General features: G+C 46.6%; 1 protein-coding gene across 3 annotated transcripts in view; it reads right to left on the bottom strand.

The window, feature by feature from the left end:
• Positions 1–27,600, bottom strand: part of CIZ1 (CDKN1A interacting zinc finger protein 1) — a 579,230-nt gene that overhangs the window by 165,031 nt on the left and 386,599 nt on the right. For all 3 annotated transcript variants that reach the window (XM_069236987.1, XM_069236989.1, XM_069236988.1), the window contains exon 10: positions 21,531–21,664. In XM_069236987.1, coding sequence (XP_069093088.1) covers positions 21,531–21,664 — 134 coding nt within the window. The remainder of the gene's footprint in view (positions 1–21,530; positions 21,665–27,600) is intronic.

Genomic DNA, 27,600 nt, shown 5'->3' with positions numbered 1-27,600 from the left:
ATAGATGGACTGGCTTTGAATTAGCTAGCCTCCTTTTTGGAGGACAGAGGGCAGGAAGTGTGGGTTACCCCATACTACTCCAGAGCATAGGATCTGACAGTGGGAGTGTCGCAGGGGCAGCTGTGAGTCCTACATGGTTTAATGTGTACCATACCCCTTTGGCACAGTTGGCAGAGGCCTTGGGGGCTCAGGTGATTACATACGCGGACAACACCCAGCTACAGTTCACATGTGGGAAGGGAGAGGAGATTGAGGGAGAGTCCATAAGAACCTGCCTTTCTTATGATTTTCACTGGATGACCTCACATCAATGAAAGCGTAATGCACATAAGACTGAAGGAAAATGTTACTTACCAGTAGACATCTGTAGGAAGCTGGCCTGGTGTGTGGTGATCACCTAAGGTGTTATCACCGTATACCAGGTGCAGGTATCCCCTGTTGGTGAGGTGTAGGCAGTGTCAAGGCTTATCTAGGAGACATGCAAAGCTTATGCAATACCAATATAGCCACACAGCACTTACACACATGAAAGAACCACACAATGTTACTAAATAAAGGTAATTTATTATGCTAATACAAATACTAGAATACTAATAGGCAACCTCCCAACTGGAGGTAAGTAAACACGCTATTATATACACATTAGCAATCAGTAAAAGAGCATAAGAGCAATAAGCATTGTCAAAAAGTAATAGAAAATAGTGTAGGCCCTAGGGGAGGGCCAAACCATATACTAAGAAAGTGGAATGCGAATTACAGTCCCCGACCCAAGGATGTGGAATCATTAGAGGGGAGCTGGAGGAACTAGGAACCCCAAAAGGTGAGTACCAGAGTGACCCCACCAGCGACCAGGAGAGCTGAAGTAAGTACCTGATTTTCCCCAAAACCAACAGGAGGACTTTGGGAAAGGATTATGCAAGACCCAAACCAGACTGGAAGAACCCAAAGATGGATTTCAGCAGAAGAGGACCTGCAAAGGAAGGGGACCAAGTCCAGTTCGTAATGGAGTGTCTGGTCGTGGCAGGAGCAACTACCCACCCGTTTGTAGATCCACGACCAGTTCGACGAGGGATGAAGAAGACCAGCTATGCAGCACAGGCGATGAAGAGGAGTTCCTGGAGTGATGCAGATGGTTTTCCACGTTGTCTGTCGGGTTGCAGTTCATCAGTGGTGTAGGAGAACCAAAAAAATGGGTCATGTGCTTGATCAGATTGTTTCTAATATCAGAAGTGTTGCAAGGTTGAAGAGTACCAGCAACGTCCAGAGGACTCGACCCTTGGAGGGGAGTGCAAGGTGACCCTCAGCACTCAGGAGAGTCACCAGAAAAGGAGACAGCTATCCACAGGCAACCCACTGGCAGCAGGCACAGGAGTCGCAGTGAGGCCCACTCAGTATACCTGAAGAGGAGTCCCATGCCGATGGAGCAGCAGGGTGGAGACTGTGTTTTGGCAGTAGGAAGTGCTGGGGGGCAGGGATACACAGAGCCTGAAGATCCCTTGGAGCAGAAGCAAACAAGCCTTGGTAGCTTCAAGAGCTGCGGTGCACAGGGACCTGTCCTGCAAGGAGAGGCAGGGCTTACTGTCTCCAGAGTTGTACAGCTGGCAGAGAGGACCACTCCAGACCACCACCTGTGATGTAGGATTCATGCAGTTACGGAGGAATGCAGATCCACGCAGCCGTTCGTCATTGCAGTTGGTGTTTGCAGATGTAGGGGAGTGACTCCTTCACTCCATGGGAGATTCCTTCTTACTTCTTGGTGTAGGTTGGAGTATCATCAACCTCAGAGGATGCACAGCTGGGGAAATGTTGTAATTACTGGAAGGAGCAGGAAAACAATGTTGCAAATCGGAGTCGTCGCTGGAGTTGCAGACTGATGGTTCCTGAAGAGTTCAGTTGTGGTTTCAGTGGCCAGATGATGAAGTAAACATTGCAGAGTAGCCCTGCTGGAATCTTGCACGTCGAATCTGAGGACCCACCTAAGAGGGAGACCCTAAATAGGCAAAAAGGGGGATTGGTCACCTAGAAGGGTGACCGCCTATCAGGAGGGGGCTGTGACGTCCACTCAGATGCTCCCAGGGGCCTTTGCACATCTTGGATTCAAGACGGCAGAACCAAGTGGCCACCTGAAGGAGCTCTGGGCACCACCCCTGGGGTGGTGATGGACAGGGGAGTGCTCATTCCCCTTTCCTTAGTCCAGCTTCGTGCCAGAGCAGGGGGCCAAGGGTCCCTGGAGTGGTGCACACCAGATTATGCAAAGAGAGCACCACATGTGTCCTTCAAAGCATACCAGTTGCTTGGGGAAGATCACCCCCAAGCCATGTCACACCTATTTCCAAGGGGAGAGGGTGTTGCCTCCCTCTCCCAAAGGAAATCCTTTGTTCTGCCTTCCCCTGCTTGATCTTGCCAAGCAGCAGGAGGGCAGAAACCTGTCTGTGGGGTGCAAGCAGCATGGGCTGGTAGGAGCAATACTAGGGGTCTTCTAAGGAGCCCCCAAAGTGCAATGAATCATATAACTAATACTGGCATTAGTATTGGAGTATGATTCTGACATGATTGATACAAAACACACTCAGGTTTGGAGTTACCATTATGTAGCTGGACATATGTAGTGACCTGTGTCCAGGACACGGGTAAAAGGGCTTCCCTGCACTTACAAAGTCCAGTGCAATGGAACAGGAGTCCGCAGGGGCCCCTCTGCCCCTGCAGGGTTACCCTCACACCCAGGTACCTGCACCCTACCCTCTGGGCTAGGATGGCCTGCCATAGGGGGGGGGACTTACAGTGACCTGGTGCAGTGACCTGTAGTGAAAGGGTGCATGTACCTTTTCATGCAGGCTGCAATTTCAGGCCTGCAGACACAATCTGCATGGGCTCCCATGGTTGGCACAATACATGCTGCAGCCCATGGGGAACCCCTGGTACCCCAATGCCCTGGGTACCTAAGTACCATATACTAAGGACTTATATGGGAGCACCAGTATGCCAACTGTGGGGTGTGCAAAGTCCTAAGTAGAGAAATTTAGAGGGAGAAAGCCCAATCACTGGGGTTCTGGTTAGCAGGATCCCAGTGAAAGCAGTCCAAGCATACTGACAGCAGGCAAAAAGTAGGGGTAACCATGCCAAAAATAGAGTATTTTCCTACAGTATCTGTTAGTGGCATATAGTGCTGTAGATTCACATACATTATCCTGCCATCTAGTGTTGGGTCCTGTTTTTTTTATTCGAAGAAGATGTTTTTGGAGTCACGGGATTGAGTGACTCCTCCACTCATTGATACTTAATGGGCATCGAGTCCTTTGTATCGTTGTTTTCCCACGGGTGGGAAAGAGGAATGAGAAGGAAGTATAGACAAAGATGTCCATGCAAGTGTATCTACATATGTACAAATATATAGTAACTGCAACGGCCAAACATGCCCTGAGAGGGGGGTGGGCACATATGAATCTACACCACTACAGGCCACAAACAGATGTCTACTGGGTAAGTAACAATTTCTGTTCGGTGGCATGTGTGGCTGTAGATTCACATGCTCTGCATAGACTGTAAAGCCGTCCCTCCAAAAAGCGGTGGCTAGCCTGTGGGGGTTGCGGTTGTCTGGAAAAGTGTTCGTACAACAGCTTGTCCTACATTTGCTTGCTGTTGTGCTTGCACATTCACACAATAATGCTTTGTGAATGTGTGTGGTGTAGACCGAGTAACTGCTCTGCATATGTCAACTAAAGGAATAATTCCCAAAAATGCCATAGTAGCACCTTTTTTCCTAGTGGAATGTACCCTAAGAGTGTGTGGCTAATGTCTTTTTGCCTTAGCATAACATGTTTGTATACATTTAACAATCCATCTAGCTATGACATTTTTTGAAATTGTATTGCCCTTGAATGGCAAACTGAAAGCCACAAAAAGTTGTTTTGTTTTCCTAAACTTTTTGTTCTTTCATCAGAGTACAGGGGTGCCCTCTTTATGTCTTAAGCATGGAGTGCCATTTCTGCTTTTGAATCAGGTTGTGGGGAAAAACTGGCAAATCAAGGGACTGATTGATATGAAATTGAAACACTACATTTGATAGGAATCGTGGATTTGTGTGAAAGACTGCCTTATCCTTATGAATTTGAAAGAAAGAGTCCTCTAGAGTTAATTAGAGTCCATTGTCTCTAATATGGGTTGAACAGGCGAAGGCATGGTAGAGGAGTGGCTTGAGTCCAAATGCTCCAAAGGAACATGTTCCTTTGGTTTCTGTGCCCAAATTTTTGGACAGATCTTTTTCAGTGCCAGATCCAAAGATTGTCGGCTTGTAACCGATGCGGTCGGTGTCGAGTGCTTGGTGGAAGGTCGGAATGAAGTTGACGAGGTCGGAGCCGCAGTCTTCATAGTTTTCACTGTCAAACGATGGGCGGGCCATCTGAAATTTCTTTCTAAGACCTATCATGGCTTGAATGCAGTGGTGGTCTGGTGACCTCAGTATGGAGTCTTTTTGGAGGTTTTGTGGTAAGAGGTGGGGCCTCTGTACTAATGGTTTGCGCCGAAGTCAGATCTTGGCTCTCAACATCAGACTGGATGTCTGAATCCGAATCTTGGATGGACATGGCTTCCTGGTGGGGTTCCTCCTGCTCACGTTCTTCCCCGAAAATATCCGGGGTACCATCTGGAGATCTGCTTGAAAGCTCAGCACCGGGACACTCCATGGAGTGGCCGTGCGCTTCATAAGTTCCATTTCATTCTTTCATTCACCACATTTCTTTTTTCTCTTCACCCTTCTCTCTTCCCCACTAACCTCTTCACCTGACTCGCATATTGTAGGAAGTTGGCTCTGTATATACTATTTCAAAGTAAGAAATAGAGTCCAAGGGTTCCTCTTAGAGGTAAGATAGTGGCAAAAAGAGATAATTCCAATGCTCTATTTTGTGGTAGTGTGGTCGAGCAGTAGGCTTATCAGAGGGTAGTGTTAAGCATTTGTTGTACACACACAGGCAATAAATGAGGAACACACACTCAAAGACTTACTCCAGGCCAATAGGTTTTTATATAGAAAAATATATTTTCTTAGTTTATTTTAAGAACCACAGGTTCAAGATTTACAAGTAACACTTCAAATGAAAGGTAATTCACTCAGGTACTCTAGAAACTTTGAATAATCACAATATCATGTACAGTCGTTGTAAAAATGGCAATAAGCTATTTTAAAAGTGGACACTGCAAAAATCAACAGTTCCTGGGGGAGGTAAGTAAAGTTTAAGTTTACAGGTAAAACACTTACAAGTCTCAAAGTTGGGTCCAAGGTTGCCCATCGTTGGGGGTTCAAGGCAACCCTAAAGTTACCACACCAGCAGCTCAGGGCCGGTCAGGTGCAGAGGTCAAAGAGGACCCCAAAACACATAGGCTTCAATGGAGAACAGGGGTGCCCCGGTTCCAGTCTGCCAGCAGGTAAGTACCCGCATCCTCGGGGGGCAGACCAGGGGGGTTTTGTAGGGCACCGGGGGTGGGGGGGGGGACACAAGCAGACACAAAAAGTACACCTTCAGCAGCACAGGGGTGGCCAGGTGCAGAGTGCAATCAGGTGTCGGGTTTTAGATAGGAAGTAATGAAGGGACCCGGGGGTCACTTCAATGATGCAGGCAGGCACAGGGGGGGCTCCTTAGGGTAGCCACCACCTGGGCTAGGCAGAGGGTCGCCTGGGGGTCGCTCCTGCACTGGAGTTCGGTTCCTTCAGGTCCTGGGGGCTGCGGGTGCAGTGTTGGTTCCAGGTGTCAGGTCCCTTGTTACAGGCAGTCGCGGTCAGGGGGGCCTCTGGATTTCCTCTGCAGGTGTCGCTGTGTGGGCTCAGGGGGGTTGTCTCTGGCTACTCACGGGCTTGCAGTTGCCGGGGAGCCCTCCCTGTAGTGTTGGTTTTCCGCAGGTCGAGGCGGGGGCGTCGGGTGCCGAGTGGAAAGTCTCATGCTTCCGGCGGGAAACGTGAAGTCCTTAAAGTTGTTTCTTTGCTGCAAGAAAGTTGCAGATTGTTGAACAGGGCCGCTGTTCATGGGAGTTTCTTGGTCCTTGGTTGCAGGGCAGTCCTCTGAGGCTTCAGAGGTCGCTGGTACCTGTTGGATGCGTCGCTGTTGCAGTTTTCTTTGAAGTAGGGAGACAGGCCGGTAGGGCTGGGGCCAAGGCAGTTGTCGTCTCCGTCTTCTCTGCAGGGCTTCAGGTCAGCAGTCTTTCTTGTTAAGGTTGCAGGAATCTAGTTTCCTAGGTTCTGGGGAGCCCCTAAATACTGAATTTAGGGATGTGTTTAGGTCTGGGAGGGCAGTAGCCAATGGCTACTGTCCTTGAGGGTGGCTACACCCCTAATCCTATTGGGGGAATCCTCCATCCATATTGTGGATGGAGGATTTCTAAAAGTAAGGGTCACCTCAGCTCAGGACACCTTAGGGGATGTCCTGACTGGTGGGTGACTCCTCCTTGTTTTTCTCATTATCTCCTCCAGCCTTGCCGCCAAAAGTGGGGGCAGTGGCCGGAGGGGCGGGCATCTCCACTAGCTGGGATGCCCCGTGGCGCTGTAACAAAAGGGGTGAGCCTTTGAGGCTCACCGCCAGGTGCTACAGTTCCTGCAAGGGGGGGGGGGAGGGTGAGAAGCACCTCCACCCAGTACAGGCTTTGTTCCTGGCCACAGAGTGACAAAGGCACTCTCCCCATATGGCCAGCAACATGTCTGGTGTGTGGCAGGCTGGAAGAAACTAGTCAGCCTACAGTGGAAGTCGGGTATGTTTTCAGGGGGCATCTCTTAGATGCCCTCTGGGTGTATTTTACAATAAATTGCACACTGGCATCAGTGTGCATTTATTGTGCTGAGAAGTTTGATACCAAACTTCCCAGATTTCAGTGTAGCCATTATGGAACTGTGGAGTTCGTGTGTGACAAACTCCCAGACCATATACTCTTTTGGCTACCCTGCACTTACAATGTCTAAGGTTTTGCTTAGACACTGTAGGGGCATAGTGTTCATGCACATATGCCCTCACCTGTGGTATAGAGCACCCTGCCTTAGGGCTGTAAGGCCTGCTAGAGGGGTGACTTACCTATGCCACAGGCAGTGTGAGGTTGGCATGGCACTCTGAGGGGAGTGCCATGTCGACTTAGTCATTTTCTCCCCACCAGCACACACAAGCTGTGAGGCAGTGTGCATGTGCTGAGTGAGGGGTCCCTAGGGTCGCAATAAGACATGCTGCAGCCCTTAGAGACCTTCCCTGGCATCAGGGCCCTTGGTACAAGGGGTACCAGTTACAAGGGACTTACCTGAGTGCCAGGGTTGTGCCAATTGTGGAGACAAAGGTACAGTTTAGGGAAAGAACACTGGTGCTGGGGCCTTGTTAGCAGGGTCCCAGCACATTTTCAAGTCATAACTTAGCATCAGCAAAGGCAAAAAGTCGGGGGTTAACCTTGCCAAGGAGGCATTTCCTTACACATATCTATACCTCTTCACATTTTCTCTCTACCCCACATTTCTTTGTTTTTCTTTAAATCTCTCAGTTTGCTTTACGTTATCTGTCTCTCTACCTCACCCCTATAAGTACTGAACTCCTCTGCCTCTCGCTACATTTCCTTCTCCCTAACTCTAGCTCTCTCTACTATACTCTAAAAACGTACCCATTTCTACGCCTACATATTACTACATCTTCCACCTCTCCTTATCTTTTCTTTCTCTGTTTACTTCATTACTCTACCTACCTGGCATAGATTTCTACATCATCTCCATCTCTCCCTTACTTCTCTCACTTAACAGCTTTCTTTAGGTCTCTGTCCTTCTACTGAACCCACTCCATCCCGTTTCTCTTACTTAGCAGGGTCACAAGGAACTCTTGAGCCACAGAAGTGCACACATATAAAGAAGTAAAGACGGACAAGACAGGCGAAGAGACATTAGGAGAAAGTAATTACATTTTAACTGATGGAACAGTGAAAATCCTCAGAGCAGTGCTCTGATTTTTACTGTTGCAGCAAAATCACATGTACTGAAGGGGAGTTGCGTTGTGCCCTCAAATATTTGGCAACTAAAGCTACAATTTCCAGCAGTATACACGTATGTCTCACTCTAATATTATGCACTAGTCCACTAAACAGCTAACAAGTCATCCTTCGCTTCTTTTCCTACAGTGGAAGTAACACTGGAACAGTGGAACTTGTAAAAGTTTGTTGCAAGTAAAATAAAAATATAGGAAAAAAACTCAAAAGAAATGGTTTTGTCACTGCTTGTTCAAGCCGACAGCTTCCGCTTTCACCTGTTCTGTTTTTGTGTACACCCTTTTTGAAGGTTTAACATATAATTCTAAATTGTTTGATATAATGAGGGCTTCAATGAGCTGAAAAGCGGTAATAAATTCATGGTTGCTCCAAACAGGAGGCCCCAAAATATATCTTGCCAGGGACCCCACAATTCCTTAAGATGTCACTGATAGCATCTAGTGTATATAAAGACCTCTTAGCAACATTTTGGGATTAGTGAACAATGTTGTCAGTTTCGATATTGAATTGCTCAGAAAGGTGAAACTAGCTATTCAATCATTAGTGTCAGTTATTGTGCAAGTAAAATAGGCTGAACTAGATGTTTTGGTAGTTTTGATTGGCGTACGAAAAGGGCTCTTCCATTTTTCTCGCGATTGTGGGAGTCGCTTGCCCATTACTCAGCTACAGCTCAGTGTCTTATACACCTTTCTTATTAGAATTTGCAAAAATGTGTCTATTGTACAACAACTTTTTGTGTTTAAGACCATTATTATTTACAAATGAAGTGTGTGGCCGAGGGCTTTTGCTTTTCGCCCAAAATTGCGAACCTATTCATGACTGAACTCGAGAAAAAATGGACACAGAGTGATCACCCATTTAAGGAGCACATGCACAGATCTGGACTGGAAAACCAAAAACACCCCTGGCACAAAATATGCAAACCAGCTCATCTCCCTTTGACTCCTTGTGCAATCGCTCTTCCCAACCATCCATTCTCTCTTTAGCCTTCTCCGTTCTCACTTGTTTCCCTCTCTGAAAGCTTTCCCTCTACCTTCCACCGCCCCCCTTTCTTGAAGTGTCCACGGGCCTGCTACAAATAACCTCAAGACCTAGCGAAAGAGACAGGAGCATCAGAGCTTTCAAACATGGCCTTCAAAGGCTACAGTCCACCAGGGAAAAACCTGTCCGACCCGGCATATGATCTGGAAAACATTCACAGATGACGCGATCCGGAAACGGAAAAGCTTGGAAGACTTTCTAGATTTCCAAGCATGGCTTAACCATGGCTTACATCAAATTCACAGTAACTTCAGTACGGATATAATTAATTTCCTAAATCTATACCTTTACTGTGACAATGGAATATTATTAAGTTCCTGTAGGAAAGTGCCTCCTCTGACATGGTACCACCCGACTTTTTGCCTGGTTTCTGGTGAACTTTTGACTGAAACTGGACTGGGTCCTTGCTCAACAGGTCCCAAGTGCAAGATCTCCTTCCCTAAAATTGCACAGTCATTTTTCCCAATTTAGCTACCACTATAAGTCCCTAGTAAATGGTATCTCTGGTACCTAGGGCACTAAAGGAAGGGCCCTGAGAGCTGCAGCACGAATTGTGCTTTTGCAGGCTGCGTGTCTTGGTGAAGAACGAAAAGGAAAACACAACATGGCACACAGCCTTTGTGCCCTGTCCCCATTTGCACTGCATGTAATATATGTAAGTCAGCCCTCTAGCAGGCCTTCCAGCCCTAAAGGCAGGGTGCGTTATATTACATGTGAGGGCCTACCTGCATGAGCAGATACGGCCCTGCTATGTCTTAGTAGATTCTCAGAAATAGTAAGTGAACAGAGAAGCCATTTTTAAGTACATTTACTGGACACTGGTCACAATGAGTTTCCCAGCTACAAGATGGCTTCACTGACAATAGGGATGTTTGGTATCAAACATCTCCTAATAATAAACCCTCATTGAAGCCAGTGATGGATTTATTAATACATGCACTCAGAGGGCACCTGGAAGGTGACCCCTAAAAACCTAACAACTCCTAGCGTGGCACTGACTGGTCAAAGCCACCTTAGACAGTGTTCTGGCCCCCTGAGGTGAGAGCCAGTACTCTCGAGGCCCAGAACAAAGACCTGTTCTGGGCAGAGGTGTGACCTCCTCTCCCAAGCAGGATAGACATTCCAGGGCAGGAAGCTTCAAAGGCCTTGCCGCCTTTGAAATGTGACCCAGGTCTCCAAATGGTGGAGGAGGCCGACGCCCAGTTCCTGACCCCAATTTGGCAGCAGGACTGGCAGGAAAATTAGGAGGAGTACCCACTTCATGCCAGTCCCACATCTAGGGTGGACAAGCTGAAGTGGACACTACTTTTTAAATTCCTCCATCCTGCATGGAAGGAATTATGCTAATAGAGTTAGGGCTAAGCCATTTCCTAAAATAAGTGCTTATAGGAAGGGTGTAGTCACCCTAAAAGAGAGTAGCTCATTGGCTACCAGCTGGTACTCCCAGTAATGCCCCTAAAGAATAAGTTACTTACCTTCGGTAACACTTTTTCTGGTGGATAAAGTAGCTACCTGTCGATTCCTCACCTTATGAATTCTCCCAATGTGCCAGCATTCAATGGAAATTCTTCCTAGCTCCTAATGTTGGCAAGAACCAAAAAATAGCACGGCTCCGCACGCGACTCTGTCTGACATCATCGGAACCATAAGATGTCCTTACCGGCGTACTGACGTCAGTTTCACCATTTTTTACCGTGCCTTCGAGGCGAACAGGTGAATAACGACCTTACAAGCACAATATGTGCCAATCCAACTATATATATATATATATATATATATATATATATATATATATATATATATATATGCATTCAAATATATATACATATGCATACAAATATATATATATATAATCTTTTTATATAAATAATCTTTTAATGTACATTCTAACTAAGACAATAATCGAAGCCTTGGTATGACCAGACAGGTAACAGGGAGGCGGGAGGGACCGTGAGGAATCCACAGGTAGCTACCGTATCCACCAGAAAAAGTGTTACCCAAGGTAAGTAACTTGATCTTCTGATGAATACAACTACCTGTGGATTCCTCGCCTTAGGAATAGAATCCCAAAGATCTTAGATTCTTCTCTCTCCATGACCCAGCAAATCAACTCGATCACCTCCTCATGCTTCAACACCCTCCGCATGCTGCGAAAAACCTTCAAATGGATACCCATAGAAACCAGAAAGAACGTCACCCATGCGCTCATCAGCAGCAGGCTAGACTAAGGAAACGCCCTCTACGCTGGCACCTCAGTCAAGCTCCAGCAGAAACTCCAGAGGATCCAAAATGCAGCCGCACGCCTCATCCTGAACCTCCCACGCCATGAACACATCTCCGCCCACCTCAGATCCCTTCACTGGCTTCTATGGACAAAAGGGTAATCTTCAAAATCCTCATCCACACACACAAATCCCTCCACAACACTGAACCAGCCTACCTCAACAAAAGAGTGAACTTCCACACTCCCACTCGCCACAGTTCCTCGCATCCAACGCACCACCTCCGGAGACAGGTCCTTCTCCTACCTCACCCCCAAAACCTGAAACTCCCTCCCCACCAACCTCTGCAAAACCCAGGACCTCCTGTCTTTCAGAAAACACCTCAAGACATGGCTTTTCGAACAGTAAAACGGCATCCCACCCCCAACCCCCAATCTCCCCCCACCCCCCAGCGCCTTGAGACCCTTACGGGTGAGTAGCGTGCTCTATAAATTTTTTGATTGATTGATTGAAGTAATCCTGCACTCAGAGGTAGGTGCCCGACTGGTCAAACCAAGAAGTCCTGTAAAACAGATCGGGCAAAATGGCCATCCCTCCTAACTTCCGAGTCCAAGCAGTAATGCTTTGCGAAAGTGTAGAGGGAAGCCCAAGTTGCTGCCTTACAAATATCAACTGGCACACCTCTATCTAAAGCTGAAGTGGCTGACTTAGCCCTGGTGGAATGGGCCCTAATGCACTTAGGGGGAACCTTCTTTGCTAGCGAATAACAGATCATTATGCAAAGAATGACCCACCTTGAAAGGGTTCTCTTGTGGACGCCTTTGCCCTTCATTTTGCCCACATATCCAATGAAGAGTTGATCATCAATTCTGAAGTCTCTCATCCTCTCAATGTAGAAACTCAGAGCCCTTTTTGAATCCAAGCAGTGCAGTCTTTCCTCCTCCTTTGAAGGATGAGGAGGTGGGTAAAAGGACGAGTGTTATAGATTGTCCCAGATGAAAGGGAGTAACTACTTTAGGAAGGAAAGCCGCCCTGGTTCTCAGCACCACCTTGTCAGCATGAAAGGATGTAAAAGGAGGTTTCACACTAAGAGCCTGAAGCTCACTCAAACATCTAGCAGACGGAATGGCTGTTAGGAATACAGTTTTTAAAACTAAAAGCCTCAACGGGCAAGTATACATAGGCTCAAACGGTGAACCCATAAAAAAAATTTGAACTAAATTCAAATTCCACTGAGGCATTACAAACGGAGTGGGAGAAAAGGAAGTAAAAGAAAAGCCGACAGCGCTGATAAATAGCCTTTCACTGTTGCAACTGCGCAACCCATCTGTGCGAAGGAAAGAGCAAAAAGCATAATATCAGATAAATGAGCCTTTAAGGGATCAATTTGTCTCTCTCCACACCAAGCAACAAATTTTGCCCATATACCGGCATAGACAGTCATGGTGGAGTGTCGCCTGGCTGATAATATAACATCCACCACTTCTGGAGGGAGAGAAAAGGAACTCCGATTGCCCCGTTCAATCTCCAGGCATGTAGATGTAGGCTGTGGAGGTTGGGTGTAGAACCTGCCCCTGCTACTGAGAGAGGAGGTCTGCCCTGTGAGGGAGACGGAGCAGAGGGCACAGTGAGAGTTGAATAAGGTCTTAGTACCACACCCTTCTTGGCCAATCCGGGGCTACTAAAATGACCCGAGCCCGATCTTGGCAAATCTTCCTCAGTTGGTCACACCAAGACAGCTGAAACGCGCCCCCCAATGCCCATGCACCGTATACTGAAGGCTGCAGAACGACAGGCAGTGTGCGTTCTTGTGAGTGGCAAACAGGTCTATCTGAGGAACTCCCCACATCCGGGAGATGTGAAGAACTACCTCCGGATGAAGGCTCCACTCGTGATCGGTCAAAAAGTGCCGACTAAGACTGTCTGCACGTACGTTGAGAACTCCGGCTGGATGGTTTGCTACTAAGAAAATCGGATGGTCCTTTGCCCAGGACCAGAGCCGCAGAGCCTCTCTGCAGAGAAAGTACGACCATGCTCCTCCCTGCTTGTTTATGTACCACATCGCGATAGTGTTGTCTGTCAAGACTGGAACTGCCTGACCGCAAATGGACCGGAGGATGGTCTTGAGAGCCAGACATATCGTCCGCAATTCTAACAGATTGATTCTACTGGAGACCAAAGGCCTTTGATCTCCAGGTCCCCCAGATGAGCTCCCCACCCTAGAGTGGAAACATCTGTTATGACTGTGGTCACCCAAGGTGGAAGACAAAACGACCTTCTTTGAGAGAGGTTCCGTCCACAGTCCACCATCGTAGATCTACTGCAGCGAGATCCCCTTCTTGTTGAAACCACTGCTTGCTGAGGCACCACTGGGGAGCCTTCATGTGACCAACAGAATGCAGGAAGCGAACAGACGTATGACCTTAAAGCCTGGAACAGCCACTCCCTTTTGAAACATTGGGATTAGCGCCTGAATGTTCTGAATCCTCTGTGGAAGGCCTGATTCAATGTTGTGTCCAGTACTGCCCGTATGAACAGGAGGCGCTGAGAGGGCTCCAGGTGAGACTTGGGAACATTTACCGGAAAGCCCAGGTTCAACAACAACTGGGTTGTCACCTGCAAGTGATGCAGCACGAGGTCTGGGGACCCGGTTTTGATCAACCAATCGTCCAGGTAAGGGAATACAGATATTCCCTTCCTTCTGAGGTCCGATGCAACCATTGCCAACACCTTCATGAAGGCTCAAGGTGCGGAAGTAAGACCAAAAGGAAAAACTGCAAACTGGTAGTGTTGCGACACTACCATTAACCAGAGATACTTCCTGTGCGACTTCAGAATAGGGATATGAAAATAAGCATCCTGTAAGTCGATAAGACACCATCCAGTCTTCCTTGTTCAATGCAAGAAGCACCAGTGCTAGGGTCAGCATTTTGAACTTCTCCTGTTTGAGGAACCAATTCAAAATCCTCAGATCCAGGACAGGTCTCAATCGACCATCCTTCTTGGGAATCAGGAAATACCTTGAATAACATCCCTAACCCTTTTCCTGCTTTGGAACCAACTCCAATGCACCTTTTAACAAAAGGGCATGCACCTCCTGCTGAAACAACAGGAGATGATCTTCAGTGTAAAATGAATGACGGTAAGGAAATTCCTGAAAAGGAAGGGCATAACCTGTTCCCACTATACTCAGCTCTCAAAAGTCTGATGTAATTAACTCCAACTTGTGGAGAAAATGTAACAGCCTTCCCCTTATGGGTAAAACATGCTGCTATATGGAGTAAAAACTAGGGCTGCTTTCCTTGTTGGACTCCCCCAGAGGATGATGATGAAGCAGAAGGCTACTGTGCGGCTCCTCACATTCTAACTCTCCCACTGCCCCTATAAGACCTGTAGAGAGGGTTGGTAGGCTGCTGGACACTGGACTGTAGCCTTCCACAAAAAGACGACCCACGGCCATATCCTCTGAATCTCTGAAAAGGGTGCAGATGATGATGCTTGAAGACCCAAAGATTTTGCAGTAGCTTTCTTTAAATCTTTCCAAGGCTGATTCCACCTTAGCCCCAAACAGCTTTTCTCCATCAAAAGTGAGGTCCATAAAGGTAGTTTGAACATCAGAGGAAAAACCAGAACCTCAGAGGCACGCATGCCTCCTAGTTGCTAAGGAAGTGCCCATGGCCCTAGCAACTGGGTCTGCAGTGTCCAAACCTGATTGGATGATCTGGTTTGCTGCCGCTTGACTGTCCTGCAGGAGTTCATTAAAGTGTCCTTGCACATCCTCCGGCAATTTCGGTAGAACTGCTTTTGCTGTGTCCATTAGGGCACAGATATATCTCCCCAGCACACACATAGCATTTACAGATTTCAAGGCCATGCTACCAGAGGAGAAGCTCTTCTTAGTTGTCTGCTCCATCAGTTTAGACTCCCTATCGGATGGAGTCATAGGGAACGAACCAGGAGCAGACCACACAGAACAAGAGGCTTGCACCACCAAGCTCTCAGGCGTTGGATGCTGTGATAGGAACTGAGGATCTCTTGGAGCAACTCTGTACCTCCTAGCCACAGTCTTGGAAACTGCCGGTGTTGTAACAGGTTTCCTCCAAATTTCTAAAATAGGCTCAGTGAAGACTTACTCATACTTGTAGCCGATGGATGCAACACCTCAGTTAAAATATTTGTTTTCCTCTCCGATGCAGGAAGTGGTAAGTCCCAACAATTCAGCAGCCTTCTTCATCACACCGTGGTAAGAAGCTGCCTCTGCCGCGTGTTTACCTCAAGGGGAAGAAAATTCCCACTCAGGGGATGTATCCAAACCAGCAGTCTATACCCTGAAATTCACCTGCAAGGGCTGGAATTTCTCCTTCCCCCAATAGTTGTTCTCGATACTCAAGGCCCACCTTCTCGATCTCAGTCTGGACTCCAAACACAGCATCGACAGAGAGTTAACCAACGTCTACGATGTCGGCTTCAAAGTAGAAGGTAGGTCTGGCGGAGGAGGAGAGGGACACGAAGCGACACTCTGCATCGATTGGGATCCAACCAGCGCCGGTATCGACTACGTCGGCGCCGCTGGCACCATCATTCAAGGTAGAGGTGGCGACATCATCGGCGCTGAACCAGTGCCTTCACATAGAAGGGGACAAACGGGGCCTGCTTGTACAGTGCCGGCGTCCCAAGCCTGAATGCCAACAGACCTGTGGGACGAGCAGGTGCATTAGAGGGGGCCACAGCTCTGTTAAATATGCTGAACATAGCACTGAGGAATGCAGATGGATCCGGTCCTGGCGCCGGGAAGGCACTTGAGGTAGCTGGACTGGATCCGATGCTTGTACACCCAACTCCTGATCCATGAGTGGATGCAGGAGAAAAATAAGCTACTGGGCTTGCCGGGGACTCTGAGATCTCAATTAAAGTCGGCGCCGGAGAAGCCTGTGGACTTTGAGGCTTAGGAGACACTGTAGGGCTGACCTCCCACATTGTGTGGCGCTCTCTCGGAGGAGACCGGGACCAATCTCGGGACGAACTACATTGTGATTCATGTTATCGGTGTCGCTTCTTTTGAGTCCACTCAAGGGGTGGATTCCTCTCCATGAGGAGTGAGAGCCTCACCTGAAGCCTGGACCGGGGGTAATTTCTTACCCTGCTTCCTCTCTTTTTGGGAGTCTCCTGGGCCATTTTTCCAGGCTGCAGTGATGGCTGCTCTCCCTGTCTCTTGGCCTGTGCTCGTCAATGCAAAGATATGCCTAGGGATGTCCAGCATTGCTGCATGGGCCTCCAACTCCACTTCACCCAGGATGAAGTCTCCAAATATTTGCCCAGTAAACACTCTACAGGCAGGTCAGAGGATACTAAAACTTTCTTACAGCCTGTAACCCCCAACCCCAGCTAAGGTCAACAACAGCCATGGGGTGGTACTTAGTGTTGTTGTGAGCGTCAGTAACTTGGTATGTGTGACCAAGTAGGTGTTGTTCAGAGTACACCCGTTTTTCAGTCACCATTGTGACATTTGGCACCTGTGCCTCTATAGGCCTCAACACCACTGATAAGGGGATGTTGCCTGTACTTACCATATTAAGGATACAAGCAACTAGGGTGGCAAGATCAATAGTACCCTCAGAGACCAACACTACCTCAGTGGTCTCCCTGCCTAACCCAGAGCCCACTGCAGTTCCAAAGGTGAAGCCAGCTACACCCTTGAACTGACTACTACCACCAGTGCTATTGCTAGGGGAACTAGGGCTAGAAGTGGTATGGGTAGTAGCAGGCTTGGTGCTCTTTTTAGGACAGGTGCTGTCGCCTTCCCTATGGCCTTTTTGTCTACAGATGTAGCACCAAGGTTTCTTGTGGGAGGATGAAGAGGAAGAGGATTTAGACCCACCCCAAGAAGAGTTTTGTGGGTCTTATGAAGACTCTTTCTTGTCTTTAGATGTGTTTTCACCTTTGTCCTCATTCCTGGAAGAAATCTTCTTCTGGTCACCTCCAGTGTGAGTTTTTCCTCCCACTCTGGTGCAAACCCATATGTCTGCCATCTTTCCCAATTCTTGGGGAGTGGTCCGATCTGAGTCCACCAGATGCTGATGCAGTTTGTCAGAAATGCAATTATTAAGAATGTGCTCTCTCATAAGAAGATTGTACAAGCTCTGATAATCATGCACATTACTGCCATGTAACCAACCTTCCAGGGCCTTGACAGAGCTGTCCACAAAATCTACCCAATCCTGGGAGGACTCCTTCCTGGTTTCCCTGAATTTTATTCTATACTCTTCTGTGGTCAACCCAAATCCATATATGCGAGCATCCTTAAGTGCCTGATAATTGTCTGCATCCTCTTGCTTTACAGTGAGGAGTTTGTCCCTACCCTTGTCAGTAAAGGAAAGCCACAAGATGGCTGCCACGGTCTCTGAGGGACCTTCTGTACTCTACAGGCCCTCTCTAAGGAAATGACCCACTTGTGGATGTCGTCCCCAGCCTTGTAGCCTTGTAAAGGGGGGGGGAACTATCTTGCTAAGATTCCTAGAGTCACATGATTCCTCCCTGACCCTGATCTCTCAACAGCTGTTGCTGCCACCATGGGGTGTCAACTCCAAATTCTGTCTCGCCCTCTCCACTGCCAAGGCCTCCCTATCTATCACTAACTGTGGCAGCTGCCAGCCTCAGTCTGGCCTCTTCTAGTCCTAGTCTACTGAATTCCCTGTCTAGGGATTCCCCCCTGAGCTAGAGTGATTAGTCTCATCAGACACTGCTGAGACAAGGGTGTGGAAAGATGAGGAGGATCTATCCCTCCTTCTGGGGACCCTTTTCACCAACGCCCTAGGAGAAAAAGTGGGGCTACTTGTATGTCCCCCTTTTTCACTACCATGAGTGCTCCCAATAGGACTCCTGACCCTCCCCAGTAGGATCCAAGTCTATCCTGTCTAGCACCGGAGTGTCAGTCTCTCCTTACTGGTCTTCCTGACCCTCTGGGTGTTGGAGGAGTAGAGTTTTGTTGGGATTTCTCTCCGTCTTCCGCTTCCTAGAGGTGAGGCCCTCATATTTAGCTTCTGGAGCCTGGGTTGTGCACTCTGCTATAGGCATATTTCCTAGAGTAGTGTGAGTGCACCTACCTACTCTAAGGATCTAGACTATCTAAAAGTTTAGAGGAAGGGCTATGCTAGGCCCCCAACTTATCCAAACTAGAGGTCTCGAAATCCCTACTACCAAGTGTAGTGTGTGCTAAGAACTAGTAGTGACCTTTCCTGTGGAAAGTCATTGGTGACAGAGTGGTAATGCAAATGCAAGTGTCTTGTCCCACCGCTGCAGCACCAACGTAGGAGGCTGGCCCAGTGTGTGGTGGACACCAATGGTGTTATACCTTATACTGGGTCCAGGCAACCCTTATTAGATAGTGTTACAGTGTCTAGATAGCCAGGACCCTCTAGTGCTAGCTGTGGTGAGCAGCCAAGACGTATCGAGGAGTGTGAAGCACTTGCAATACCACAGTAGTCACACAGCAACTTATCACACCTGAAAGGAACCACACAATGTTGCAAAAATAGAGGTAGTTTATTACAGGAACACCAAACTAAATTACTATAGTTAAACCCCATTCTGGAGGTAAGTACACACCAAATATACGCAGGTAAGTACTGAGAAATAGCATAAAAAAAGCAAGGGCCCTATAAAGGGGGGGGGGGGGAGCACCAAACCATATACTAAAAAAGTGTAATCCGAGAATGGGTCCCCCACCAGAGGATATGGAGTAGTTAGCCAAAGGCTGGGAGATAGTGGAACACCAAGAGGTAAGTATCTAGAAGACTCCAAGCGACCAGGAGAGGAGAGTTAAGTTACCTGGTCATCCCATAGGCTAACAAGGGGACTTGTGAATGGAATATTGCAAAGTAGGACCAAGCCAGTGGATTCCAGATGAAGAAGACTTGCACACGAAGGGGACAGTCCAGTCTACACAGAATTGTCCAGGTGGGAAAGGAGGCAACGGTGGTCAGTCCCTTTCCTTCATGCAGTTTCGCGCCAGGGGTCTCCGGACTGGTGCAAACTGGATTATGCAAGGAGGACAACAAATGTGCCCTTCAAAGCAGTCTGGTGGCATAGGGAGGCTACCCCTCCCAAGCCCAGTAACACCTATTTCCAAGGGAGTGGATGTTGCATCCCCTCTCGCACAGGAAATCCTTTGTTCTGCCTTCCCCTGCTTGGGCTAGTCAAGCAGCAGGATGGCAGAATCCTCTGGGTTGCCTGCAGACCAGGAAAGACTGGTTGGAGCAGTACTGGGGGTCCTCTAAGGAGTCACTAGAGTGCATGAAATCATGCCACCAATATTGGCATCAGTATTGGGGTATGATCCTGACATGTTTGATACCAAACATGCCTAGGTTTGAAGCTACCATTCTGTAGCTGGACCACAGGTAGTGAGTGACCAGTGGCCAGTACATACCTAAAATGGCTTCCTTGCACTTACAAAGTCCAGGGAATTGGAACTGGAGTTTTAGGGGCACCTTTGCTCGTACAGAGGTGCCCACACACAGGGACCTGCACCCTGCCCTCTGGGCTAGGAGGGCCTACAACAGGGGTGACTTACAGTGACCTGGTGTAGTGACCAGCAGTGAAAGGATGCATGCACCTTTTAATGCAGGCTGCAAATGGCAGGCCTGCAGACACAGTTTGCATGGGCTCCCATGGGTGGCATAATACATGCTGCAGCCCATGGGGCACCCATGGTGTACCAATGCCCTGGGTACCTAGGTACCATATACTAGGGACTTACCCAAGTATGCCAATTGTGGGGTGCAAGAAGTACCAAAGCAAGTACATTTGGAGGAGAGAGCACAATCACTGCGGTCCTGGTTAGCAGGATCCCAATTAAACAGTCTAAGCACACTGACATCAGGAAAAAAGTGGGGGTAACCAGGCCATAAAGAGAGGACTTTCCTACAGCACCTCTGTCAAGACGTTAGTCTTAACTGCCAGCAAGGGTAGCTGAAGGTCCAAGACCTTAGCTGCCCTCCTCACCACCACACCAAATGAGGCTCCTTCCTCCGGAACCACAGTAGAAGGTGAGACCAAGCCAGTATCTAGGGACGTGTCCAGTCCACTGGCATTCACCAAATCCACACACCAGCTGTCCTCTGTGACATCTAGTGGCTGGTATTCTTCAGGGTCCAGTGGACCCTCCCGGTCATCCCCAAGTTCTAGCCCGTAGGAGTACGGCATATGCTCCAGCCTGGATGGAATGCCTCCAGTCGGTGCTGGAGTCGACGTTGGATGACGCCCATCTGGCTCCATGTTGGAATCCGGGATGAGTATGGGGGTGGCGCCAGGGGCAGCCGATGCTCCCTCGTTTAGTTGGATGACTGACAGACAGGGCGAAGTCAAAGACCTCTTCAGCTTCTTGTTCTTTGTGTGCCTGTGACACTTATCCGAACCCCTGGACGGCTTTCAGTGTGACGAGGAGCGTTGGGAGTGGCTCTGGTAACGATTCCAGGACTTTCCTCTCTAACAGGATTGAGACCGTCGTAGCGTAGCACGTCAAGGAGCTTGACGGAGCTCTCCCTCATGGCCTTGGGGTTCATGGTGTGACAATCAACACAGCTCTTAGTGTTGTGGTCACGCTTGAGGCACCAGAAGTAGACAAGGTGAGAGTCCGTCACTGAAATTTACCGCTGACAGGCTCCAGAGGGCTTAAACTAGCCTTTCTCACAGACATCCCTGGCACACCAGGAGACAATGTCTTTAAAAAATCTTTGACAAAAGGGCCGAAAAAGGTCAGACAAAAAGTGTCTGGGGGTATCTCTTCTCTAGATCTGCACTGATTAGTGTGGAAAGAAAGGAACTGATGTCAGCGTGCTGGGGTGGTGTCTATATAGGCGCCGTACACTTCACTTCTACACCAATGACACCATGCCATGCGGAGCTGAACGACACAGGGAATGCTCATGAAAACGTTTCCAGATCCAGTTTGATGTCTGGGGATAATTCTAAGGTAAGGAATCTCCAACTAGAAGTCTATCAGATCATGTGAGACAATTCAGAGGTCAGGGAGGTCATCATGAGGCCTTCCCTGAGAGGTTGGCTTAAAAGATGTCCGAAGATCAACATATACAGGACCAACATATACAGCATGGGGTTAGAGTCTACACCAATATAAAGCAGCTTTCCACTGCAAATGTAAAGTTTCAAGTAATGTTCCCAGTAAGGTGTCAACCTTTCCTGTTTCCTCCCAAGTAGCATGTACAAGTTAATAACCCTATCACATGGCCGTAGCTGCCTCGCAACACTTACCCATCTCTCCCAGTCACTGGAAACGGATTTTCCTTTGCGATGGGCATGAATGTCACCAGGCAGGTATTGCTTATGTGTTGAATCTCTTGAAGTCTCTGTAGGTGCTGTGCTGTAGCCATGTGAGACTGGAACTGCTATGATGCCAGAAGGGAAAAAATAGCATTAGATTTCTTCATTAGCATAACTTAATTTACAAGCATACAAAAAAGACATTAATCTGCAACTACATTTCTCCAGTATTTGGATTCTTTCAAAGATTCAGGTACTTTGAGTTATTCACTGAGGCAAGGCTCTGCAGTTACAAAGAAAAGGTTTAACATAGCATTTAATGTAATGCTTTATGTAGCCTAACAACTTTATTTTTTGAACTCTTTGGGTCTGATTTAGAGTTTGGTCGACGGAGTAAAGGCAGTCTGGGTGGTGGAGGAATTCACATCTGCCACACAGTCCTTACTCTGCCAGACAATGTTTAGAGTTCACCGACAGCCCTGCAGTAAACTCTGTGTGTTTATATAAACCATGACCACTGCAGTTTATACTAAGCCATTTCAAAGGTTTTCGGTGCATCTGGCAGTGGTGATAGATGCTTCCAACAAACTTTAAAAAAAAAAGAAGATAAGTTACTTACCTGTAACTGTGGTTCTCCAGCACTGGTATCTTTCATAGATTCACATGCTTGTACCCTTCCCCGTCGTTGAATTGGAGTCCCACGGTACATAGAAAGCAGTGGAAAAAAATTATATTTTTTCTTCTTTTTTTTTTTCATTGCAGTCAATGGCAAAAATACATCCACTTTCCTAGCTTATTAGCTTCATTAGGAAAGGCTCAAAGTTCAGCCAATCAGGTGAGACCACCCCTTTAGAACTCTCAGCACAGAAGCTCAGTCTCTCAGATTTTTTAGCACTAGTGATTTCAAGATAGAGACGAAAGAGGTGAGCCTCCATGGGGAGGAGGGAGGGTCGCATGTGAATCTATGAAAGATACCAATACTGGAGAACCACAGTTACAGGAAAGTAACTTATCTTCTTCTCCAGTATTGGGGTATCTTTCATAGATTCACATGCTTGAATCAGAATAATAAGCAGTACAAGAAGATGTTATGCTCTGTAACTATAAGAAAACATCTTTCTTTACATTTCTTTTATATATGTGTATATATATATCTATATATATCTATCTATATATATATATATATATCTATCTATATATATATATATATATATATATATCTATCTATCTATCTATCTATCTATCTATCTATATATATATATATATATATATATATATATATATATATATATATATGTGTGTGTGTATATATGGAAAATGTCACTTACCCAGTGTACATCTGTTCGTGACATGTTCCACTGCAGATTCACATGCTATGCACAGGTCCTGCCATCTAGTGTTGGGCTCGGAGTGTTAAAAGTTGTTTTTCTTCGAATAAGTCTTTTCGAGTCATGGGATCGAGTGACTCCTCCTCTTCGGCTCCATTGCGCATAGGCATCAACTCCATCTTAGATTGTTTTCCCGCAGAGGGTAAGGTAGGAGTGATAGAGTGTAAAGAAAGAGATGTCCATGCAATGGAATAGAGATGTATATACATATGTACAAATTTAAATGTAACTTAAGTGGCTACAGGCTCCAGGGGAGGAGGGAGGGCGCATGTGAATCTGCAGCAGAACATGCCACGAACAGATGTACACTGGGTAAGTGACATTTTTCGTTCGATGGCATGTGTAGCTGCAGATACACATGCTGCGCATAGACTACAAAGCAGTAATCCTGCCATAAGCGGTGGTCAGCCTGTAGGAGTTGAAGTTGTTTGAAATAGTGTTCTTAGTACAGCCTGTCCTACTATGGCTTGTTGTGTTGCTAACACATCTACACAGTAATGCTTTGTAAATGTACGGGGTGTTGACTAAGTGGCTGCTTTACAGATTTTTGTCACTGGTATATTTCCTAGAAATGCCATTGTTGCTCCTTTCTTCCTGGTGGAATGTGCTTTTGGTGTTACTAATAGCTGTCTTTTAGCCTTTAGGTAAGAGGTTTGGATGCACTTTACTATCCATCTGGCTATGCCTTGTTTTGAGATCGGATTACCAGTATGGGGTTTTTGGAATGCGACAAACAGCTGTTTAGTCTTTCTAAATGATTTTGTTATGTCAATGTAATACATTATAGCTCTTTTAATGTCTAATGTATGGAGCACTGTTTCTGCTACTGAGTCTGGCTGTGGGAAGAAGACTGGAAGTTCCACTGTTTGATTTAAATGAAACGGTGAGATGACTTTAGGTAGGAATTTTGGGTTTGTGCGAAGTACAACCTTATGTTTGTGTACTTGGATAAAGGGTTGTTCAATAGTGAATGCTTGTATTTCACTAACTCTTCGTAATGAAGTGATTGCAACGAGGAATGCTACTTTCCATGTTACAAATGAAAATAAGTTACTTACCTGTAACTGTAGTTCTCCAGTATTGGAATCTTTCATAGATTCACATGCTTGAATCATTCCCCGTTGTCGAGATGGGAGTCCCGGTACAATTTTCACAAGTAATGTTAAGACTTATTAACAGAGAAAAAAGGCCCTAGGCCTCTTCAATTTCACAGTCTATCAGAGTCATTTTGTGAAAAGGACCAAACCTGAGCCTCCACCAATCAGGCGACAGCACCTTGCAGAACCTCCTGAGAGAAGCTCCAGCACCTCAGATTTTCCAAGCACAAGTGCGTATAATATGTTAAATAGAGAAAGAAAGAAAGAAAGAAAGAGGTGAAGTGAGCTTCTCCGGGGAGGCGGGTGGGTCGCATGTGAATCTATGAAAGATTCCAATACTGGAGAACTACAGTTACAGGTAAGTAATGAAAATGTCACTTACCCAGTGTACATCTGTTCGTGGCATCAGTCGCTGAAGATTCACATGTTGTGCATAGCCCGCCATCTGGTGTTGGGTCGGAGTGTTACAAGTTGTTTTTCTTCGAAGAAGTCTTTCGAGTCACGGGACCGAGGGACTCCTCCTCTTTGTCTCCATTGCGCATGGGCGTCGACTCCATCTTCGATTGTTTTCCCCGCAGAGGGTGAGGTAGGAGTTGTTTGTTAGTAATAGTGCCCATGCAATGGAGTGAATAAGTATGTACCTATTTAAGGTTTAAATAATATATTTACAAATGTACAAAGTTTAAGCTAACTTCCGAACGGCTACAGGCTCCCGGGGAGGTGGGTGGGCACATGTGAATCTTCAGCGACTGATGCCACGAACAGATGTACACTGGGTAAGTGACATTTTCAGTTCAATGGCATCTGTCGCTGTAGATACACATGTTGTGCATAGACTAGTAAGCAGTTATCTCCCCAAAAGCGGTGGCTCAGCCTGTAGGAGTGGAAGTAGTTTGAAATAAGGTTCTTAACACGGCTTGACCTACTGTGGCTTGTTGTGCGGATAGCACGTCTACACAGTAGTGCTTGGTGAACGTGTGAGGCGTAGACCATGTGGCTGCCTTACATATTTCGTGCATTGGAATATTTCCTAGAAAGGCCATGGTAGCGCCTTTCTTTGTGGTTGAGTGTGCCCTTGGTGTAATGGGCAGCTGTCTTTTTGCTTTAAGGTAGCAGATTTGGATGCACTTAACTATCCATCTGGCTATACCTTGTTTTGATATTGGGTTTACTGCATGAGGTTTTTGGAATGCAATAAATAGTTGTTTAGTCTTTCTGATGTTTTTTGTTCTGTCAACGTAGTACATTAGTGCTCTTTTGACATCTAATGTATGTAGTGCCCTCTCAGCTACGGAATCTGGCTGTGGGAAGAACACTGGTAGTTCTACAGTTTGATTTAGGTGGAACGGTGAAATAACCTTTGGTAAAAATTTAGGATTGGTCCTTAGGACTACCTTATTTTTGTGTAGTTGGATAAAAGGTTCTTGTATTGTAAACGCTTGAATTTCGCTTACTCTCCGTAGAGATGTGATGGCGATGAGGAATGCAACTTTCCAGGTTAGGAATTGTATTTCGCAAGAGTGCATGGGTTCAAAAGGTGGACCCATGAGTCTTGTTAAGACAACATTGAGGTTCCATGAAGGAACGGGTGGTGTCCTTGGTGGTATAATTCTTTTAAGGCCTTCCATAAATGCTTTAATGACTGGTATCCTAAATAGTGAAGTTGAATAGGTAATCTGTAGGTATGCAGATATTGCCGCAAGGTGTATTTTAATGGAAGAGAAAGCTAGGTTTGATTTTTGTAAGTGTAGCAAGTAACCCACTACATCCTTTGGAGATGCGTGTAATGGTTGGATTTGATTATGATGGCAGTAGCAAACAAACCTTTTCCATTTGCTTGCATAGCAGTGCCTAGTGGATGGTCTTCTAGCTTGCTTTATGACTTCCATACATTCTTGGGTAAGGTCTAAGTGTCCGAATTCTAGGATTTCAGGAGCCAGATTGCTAGATTCAGCGATGCTGGATCTGGATGCCTGATCTGTTGTTTTTGTTGTGTTAACAGATCTGGCCTGTTGGGCAATTTGATGTGGGGTACAACTGATAGGTCTAGCAGTGTTGTGTACCAGGGTTGCCTTGCCCATGTTGGTGCTATCAGTATGAGTTTGAGTTTGTTTTGACTCAATTTGTTTACTAGATATGGAAGGAGAGGGAGAGGGGGAAAAGCGTATGCAAATATCCCTGACCTGTTCATCCATAGGGCATTGCCTTGGGACTGCCTGTGTGGGTATCTGGATGCGAAGTTTTGGCATTTTGCGTTCTCTTTTGTTGCAAATAAGTCTATTTGAGGTGTTCCCCAGAGTTTGAAGTAAGTGTTTAGAATTTGGGGGTGAATTTCCCATTCGTGGACCTGTTGGTGATCTCGAGAGAGATTGTCTGCAAGTTGATTCTGGATACCTGGAATAAACTGTGCTATTAGGCGAATGTGGTTGTGAATTGCCCATCGCCATATCTTTTGTGCTAGAAGGCACAGCTGCGTTGAGTGTGTCCCCCCCTGTTTGTTTAGATAATACATTGTTGTCATGTTGTCTGTTTTGACAAGAATGTATTTGTGAGTTATGATTGGTTGGAATACTTTTAGTGCTTGAAAAACTGCTAGCAGTTCAAGGTGATTTATATGCAGTTTTGTTTGATGTACGTCCCATTGTCCTTGTATGCTGTATTGATCGAGGTGTGCTCCCCACCCTGTCATGGAAGCATCTGTTGTTATTACGTATTGTGACACTGGGTCTTGGAAAGGCCGCCCCTTGTTTAAATTTATACTGTTCCACCATAGAAGCGAGAGGTATGTTTGGCGGTCTATCAACACCAGATCTAGAAGGTGACCCTGTGCTTGTGACCATTGTGATGCTAGGCACTGTTGTAAGGGCCTCATGTGCAGTCTTGCGTTCGGGACAATGGCTATGCATGAGGACATCATGCCTAGGAGTTGTAATATAATTTTTGCCTGTATTCTTTGTGTTGGATACATGCGTTGTATGATCTTGTTGAAATGTTGAATTCTCTGTGGACTTGGAGTGGCTAATCCTATTGTTGTGTCTATTATGGCTCCTAGGTATTGTTGTACTTTGCACGGCAGAATGTGTGATTTTGCATAGTTGATGGTGAAACCGAGTTTGTAGAGGTTTTGTATGACCTGATTTGTGTGGTGTGAGCACCTTGTCAGTGAGTTGGTCTTGATTAGCCAGTCGTCTAGATACGGGAATACGTGTATTTGCTGCCTTCTGATGTGTGCAGCCACTACTGCTAGACATTTTGTAAAGACTCTTGGTGCGGTTGTTAAACCAAACGGCAATACTTTGAATTGGTAATGTATTCCTTTGAATACAAACCTTAGGTATTTCCTGTGCGACTGATGTATTGGTATGTGGAAATACGCGTCTTTGAGATCTAAGGTTGTCATGTAGTCCTGTTGCTTTAGCAATGGTAACACCTCTTGTAGCGTAACCATGTGAAAGTGTTCTGATTTGATGTAGGTGTTTAGTGTTCTGAGGTCTAGGATTGGTCTCAGTGTTTTGTCCTTTTTTGGTATTAGGAAGTACAGTGAATAAACTCCTGTGTTTATTTGTGTCTTTGGTA

This window comes from Pleurodeles waltl, chromosome 6, assembly GCF_031143425.1.
Source record: "Pleurodeles waltl isolate 20211129_DDA chromosome 6, aPleWal1.hap1.20221129, whole genome shotgun sequence".
In the NCBI taxonomy this organism is placed as follows: domain Eukaryota; kingdom Metazoa; phylum Chordata; class Amphibia; order Caudata; family Salamandridae; genus Pleurodeles; species Pleurodeles waltl.
This window is presented reverse-complemented; position numbering and strand designations above follow the sequence as displayed.